At 43.5% G+C, this 6,000-nt stretch overlaps 1 protein-coding gene across 2 annotated transcripts in view; it reads left to right on the top strand.

Annotated features, from left to right (window-relative positions):
• Positions 1-6,000, top strand: part of LOC120939772 (1-phosphatidylinositol 4,5-bisphosphate phosphodiesterase gamma-1-like) — a 160,317-nt gene that overhangs the window by 109,194 nt on the left and 45,123 nt on the right. For both annotated transcript variants that reach the window (XM_040352124.1, XM_040352123.1), the window contains exons 19-20: positions 2,842-2,961; positions 4,260-4,443. In XM_040352124.1, the coding sequence (XP_040208058.1) occupies positions 2,842-2,961; positions 4,260-4,443 (304 nt within the window). The remainder of the gene's footprint in view (positions 1-2,841; positions 2,962-4,259; positions 4,444-6,000) is intronic.

Below are 6,000 nucleotides of genomic sequence, written 5' to 3'. Positions count from 1 at the left end.
ACAATGGTCCCAAAAATGTGTCCGCCAGTGTCCGCCAGAATGTCACAGTACCGAAACAAAATCGCTGATCGCCGCCATTACTAGTAAAAAAAAAATATTAATAAAAATACCCCCTATTTTGAAAAATAGGTAGAAGAATACGTATCGGACTAAACTGAGGGAAACATTTTTTTTTCAAAATTGTCGCTCTATTTTTGTTTATAGCGCAAAAAATAAAAAAAAACGCAGAGGTGATCAAATACCACCAAAAGAAAGCTCTATTTGTGGGAAAAAAAGGACGCCAATTTTGTTTGGGAGCCACGTCGCACGACCGCGCAATTGTCGGTTAAATCGACGCAGTGCGGAATTGCAAAAAGTGCTCTGGTCTTTGACCAGCAATATGGTCCGGGGGGTGAAGTGGTTAATGTAAAGTTATCATGGGAACCAGGAAACCTGTATTCAGTCCAACATTTCGCCAATAGACATGAGCAGAATGGAAAGATTTGTTTTGTTTTCTGATTAATTTGTTACTAATTTCATTTTGTTGCATTTCATAAACAAAATGTAATAGTTTTGTTTTTCGTTTTATTTGAATTTTTCCAATAGATTTTAATGTATTCAAATCAAATTAGAATAAAAAATATCAAAACTATCCTAATTCATTGTGAAGAATAGCTAGTTCTATTCTATTTGAGTTTCAGAAGACTGTTCTATTAATTCTATTTTATTCTATTCAATTTTGAAAGACAGCTATATTCTATTTTATTTTATTCAAAATTCTAATTCTGAAGTTCAAATTTGTAAGACCGTCATAGTCTTTCTATTTTATTCTAATCTATTCAATTTTTTCTATTATATTCTTTTCCATACTTTTTTATGCTATTTTATATTTTATATTCTATTACTTTCTTTTATATTCTTTTTTTTGCTTTTCTATTCTTTTTTTTATTTTATATTCTATTCTTTTAGAATTTTAGAAGACGTCTATATTCAAATACACAGCAATATGTTTACATTTCAAATTTGTTTTTCAAATTAGTTTTCAAATTTGATTTGAATACATCGCTAAATTTTCTATTCTGTTTTATTCTAATCTTTTTGAATTTTGAAAGACCGCTATATTCTATTTTATTAAAATTTTTGAAGTTTAGATTTGTAAGACCGCCATATTCTTTCTATTTTATTCTAATCTATTCTAATTTTTCTATTCTATTATTTTTTATTCTATTTTATGCCTATTCTGGTACTTCTCTCCTACATGTACAAATCATCATTCTTTTGCTAGAAAATTACTCAGAACCCCCAAACATTATATATATGTTTTTTTAGCAGACACCCTAGGGAAGAAAATGGTGGTCATTGCAACTTTTTATCTTGCACGGTATTTGCGCAATCATTTTTCAAACGCCTTTTTTTTGTAAAAAAAATGGTTTCATGAATTAAAAAATAACAAAACAGTAAAGTTGGCCCAATTTTTTGGTATGAATATGAAAGATGATGTTACGCCGAGTAAATAGATACCAAACATGTCACGCTTTAAAATTGCGCACACTCATGGAATGGTGCCAAAGTTCGTTACTTAAAAATCACCATAGGCGACGCTTTAAATTTTTTACAGGTTACCAGTTTAGAGTTACAGAGAAGGTCTAGTGCTAGAATTGTTGCACGCACTCTAACGCACGCGGCGACACCTCACATGTGTGATTTGAACGACGTTTACATACGTGGGCGGGACTTACGCGTGTGTTCGCTTATGAGGGCGAGCTACCCGGGACAGGGGCGTATTAACTTTTTTTATTTATTTTTTATTTTACTTATTTATTTTTTACACTTTTCTTTTACATTTTTTTTTTTCGATCGCTTTTATTCCTATTACAAGGAATGTAAACATCCCTTGTAATAGGAAGAGTGTGTGACAGGTCCTCTTTATGGAGAGATGGTCAATAAGACGTCACATCTCTCCTCCAGGCTGGAAAGAATGAGATTGTGAAAAAAAATTCACAGATCTCATTCTTACTAGCCGCAATTGCGGTTTGTTTACTTACGGGTACCCGGGCGTGACGTCATCACATCACGCCCCGGGCCTCCGACGGTCATAGAGATGGCTGGTGACCATCTGGTCACCAGTCATCTCTATGCTGCACATCCGGCAGACGGCGACCATCTCTCCGGGCCCCCGATGGCACGGGAGAGCCCGGAGAAGCACCGGATGGCGGCGGGAGGGGGGGATGTCCCCTCCCGCCGCCTATAAGAACGATCAAGCGGCGGAACTGCCGCTATGATCGTTCTTGCGGTGCGCAGGATCGCCGCCGGAAGAAAGTTATATCTGAATGATGCCTCTAGCTGCACCCATCATTCAGATATCCCCGCACAAAGTACAGGACGTCACATGACGTCCACCCGGGATAAGAGATCCCCTTTTTGGACGTCATATGACGGCGTGCGGTTTTAAAATGGTTAAAGAAATTTAGCAATATGTTTACATTTCAAAATTTGTTTTCAAATTCTTTTTTTAATTCGATTTGAATACATCGCTATTTCAGACAAATTTTTGTCTCATCATTTAAATTCATTACTACTGTAATTCAGAAATTCGGATCCCTCCAAAGAACAAATTTCGTCCGAATTTCGATTTGGAACAAAATGAAGCGCACATGTCTAATTGCCAAAATGGGGGCAAATTAAACTGAGCTGTGTGTGGGGGGGGGGGGGGGGGGGGAATGCTGACTTTGTGTGAGAATCGCCTGTCAAAACGATCAATGGATCCAGAGACAGGCAGCGGAAGTTATGTGCAGATCTACGAAGCTTTAGATTATCGTATATGACATGTTCCTCCTCTTTACTTTTCTTTGTCCCCGTCAGGTGGTACCACGCCAGTCTCACCCGCCTGCAGGCAGAGCACATGTTGATGAGAGTCCCTCGTGACGGGGCGTTTCTGGTGCGCAAGAGGAGTGAACTGAATTCTTATGCGATTTCCTTTAGGTGAGAATCGGATTTGGAGATGGATTGGAAAACCTGTCAGGTTCTTATTTGCGGTCTGTGTGCCCGTTGGGGAGATTCACCCGCCTCTATTTGTCCTGTTTACCATTATCATTGAAAGTAAAAAAAATAAAATCCCAAATTTTGGGTTGTCCCCAGAAAAATAATAAAGGGAAATTCTCCAAAGGAGACATTAGTTCTGATGAGCTGGGGGGGGGGGGGGTCCCCAAGAGATTACCTTAATTTGGAGGGATTTCCTCTCACTTCCTGTTTTGGCCATGGGACAGGAAGTAAAGGGAAATTACCCCAATGGGACACAGATGACAAAGGAAGAAAAAAACCTCCCTTACGCATTCTAACAATTTATTTAAAATATTGATTGTGATGATGATGAAAATATATAATATTTAATATCATAAATATATAAATATAATGGCCCGGATTCACAAAGCACTTGCGCCGACGTATCTCAAGATACGCCACGTAAGTGCAAATGTGCGCCGTCGTATCTGTGCGCCGGACCCACAAACTAAGATACGCCTAAAAACAGGCTTCAACCCGCCGACGTAACTTGCCTACGCCGGCGTAGCGTGGGCGTACATTTAGACTGGACGCATGGTGGCGCTCCCATTGTTTAGCCATTCAAATATGCAAATGAGGGAAATACGGCGATTCACGAACGTACGTGTGCCCGACGCAGGCAACGCGATGTGCGCGTAAGTTTTACGTCCGGCGTAAAGTTATGCCCCATAAAGCAGGTGTAACCCAGCAGCAGGGAACTCAAGCCGGCGTATTTTACTTTGTTTGCGTTGGACGTGTGTCTGGCTGGGCGTAGGTTACGTTCACGCCGTAGGCAGTGATCCGGCGTAGTTTAGGCAGTTGTTCCGACGTGATTTTGAGCATTGCGCACTGGGATGCGTCCACAGGACGGCGCATGCACAGTTGGCGATTCGTATCTGTCTGGCGTTCGGCCCGTCATTTGCATGGGGTCACGCCTCATTAGCATGGCTCACGTCCACTTCCACTTACGACGACTTACGACTTGGAAACCCAGCGCAGATTTGGCAGCACTGGCTTTGTGAATCCAGTGCTTGCCTCTCTGCGCTGCTTCGGCGTAGCGTAAAGAAGATACGCTACGGCGGAATAAATATGCGCCAGTGTCTGTAAATCCGGGCCATTTTATTTTGACATTTTCTGTCTGACTGTTACTCTAAAATATGGAATGCAGCACAAATAACGATGGCGTTGTGTTATAGATGCCAATAGCTGCATTTTATCTAACCGGCCTTGTTTTCCCGCAGGGCTGAGGGAAAGATTAAGCACTGCCGCATCCAGCAGGAAGGGCGTCTCTTTATGCTGGGAAGTTCGGCCGAGTTTGAGAGTCTGATGGATCTCGTTAGCTATTATGAGAAGCATCCTTTATACCGCAAGATGAAACTTCGCTACCCTATTAATGAGGAAGCTCTGGAGAGGATGGGCACAACGGTGAGTAGACGGCCAACCCCGACCCCATCCTGAAAAACCAAATTCTGAAATGTTAAAGCGGGGGTTCACCCTTAGAGGGCACTTTTTAGCCTTAGATTCCTGCTCGTTTTGTCTAGGGGAATCGGCTATTTGTTTTAAAATATGATCCGTACTTACCCGTTTACGAGATGCATCCTCTCCGTCGCGTCGCCGTGAGTACCCGGCCTTAGATTCCTGCTCGTTTGGTCTAGGGGAATCGGCTATTTGTTTTAAAATATGAGCAGTACTTACCGTTTTCGAGATGCATCTTCTTCCGTCGCTTCCGGGTATGGGCTGCGGGAATGGGCGTTCCTTCTTGATTGACAGTCTTCCGAGAGGCTTCCGACGGTCGCATCCATCGCGTCACGATTTTCCGAAAGAAGCCGAACGTCGGTGCGCAGGCGCAGTATAGAGCCGCACCGACGTTCGGCTTCTTTCGGCTACAAGTGACGCGATGGATGCGACCGTCGGAAGCCTCTCGGAAGACTGTCAATCAAGAAGGAACGCCCGCTCCCGAAGACCCATACCCGGAAGCGACGGAAGAAGATGCATCTCGAAAACGGTAAGTACTGCTCCTATTTTAAAACAAATAGCCGATTCCCCTAGACCAAACGAGCAGGAATCTAAGGCCGGGTACTCACGAACAAACATGTACGGTGAAAGCGGTCCGTCGGACCGTTTTCACCGTACATGTCTGCTAGAGGGCTTCTGTACGATGGTTGTACACACCATCGTACAGAAGTCCGCGCGTAAACATTACGCGGGGCGTGTCCGCGTCGTCGCCGCGACGATGACGCGGCGATGACGCAGAGACGTGGGCGGGCCTGCCATTTAAAGGCTTCCACGCATGCGTCGAAGTCATTCGACGCATGCGAGGGACGGCGGGCGCCTGGACATGTACGGTAGGTCTGTACTGACGACCGTACATGTCCGAGCGGGCAGGATTCCAGCGGACGGTTTTAAAACAAGTCCAGGAATATTTGCCCGCTGGGAAAAGGCCCGGCGGGCAAATGTTTGCTGGAATTCGGCCCGCTCGCGCCTACACACGACCAAACATGTATGCTGAAACTGGCCCGCGGACCAGTTTCAGCATACATGTTTGGTCGTGTGTACGGGGCCTAAGGGGAAAATTTTTTTTTTTTAATAAATGGGTGAACTCCCGCTTTAAGTCTTTCTCCTGGATTTGTATTTACACTATATGGCCAAAGGTTTGTGGCCGGACACCCATCCATCACACCTATGTCAGCTTGTTTGATATCAGATTCAAAAACCATGGACATCTTGAGTTAGTTCCCTTTGCAGCTCTAACACCTTCCATTCTTCCGGAAAGAATTTCCACAAGAGTGGGTCTGAGGGAATCTGTGCCCATTTTTGAGGTCAGATATTAATGTTGGACAAGAAGTTTTGGCTCAGTCGTTATTTCATCACAAAGGTGTTTAGTAGGGTTGAGATCAGGGCTCTGTGCAGGACACTTGAGTTCCTCCACACCAAACGAGTCAAACCATGTCTTTATGGAGCTGGCTTTGTTGACTTAAACTC

The sequence above is a fragment of the Rana temporaria genome, chromosome 5 (assembly GCF_905171775.1).
Source record: "Rana temporaria chromosome 5, aRanTem1.1, whole genome shotgun sequence".
Taxonomy (NCBI): Eukaryota; Metazoa; Chordata; class Amphibia; order Anura; family Ranidae; genus Rana; species Rana temporaria.
This window is presented reverse-complemented; position numbering and strand designations above follow the sequence as displayed.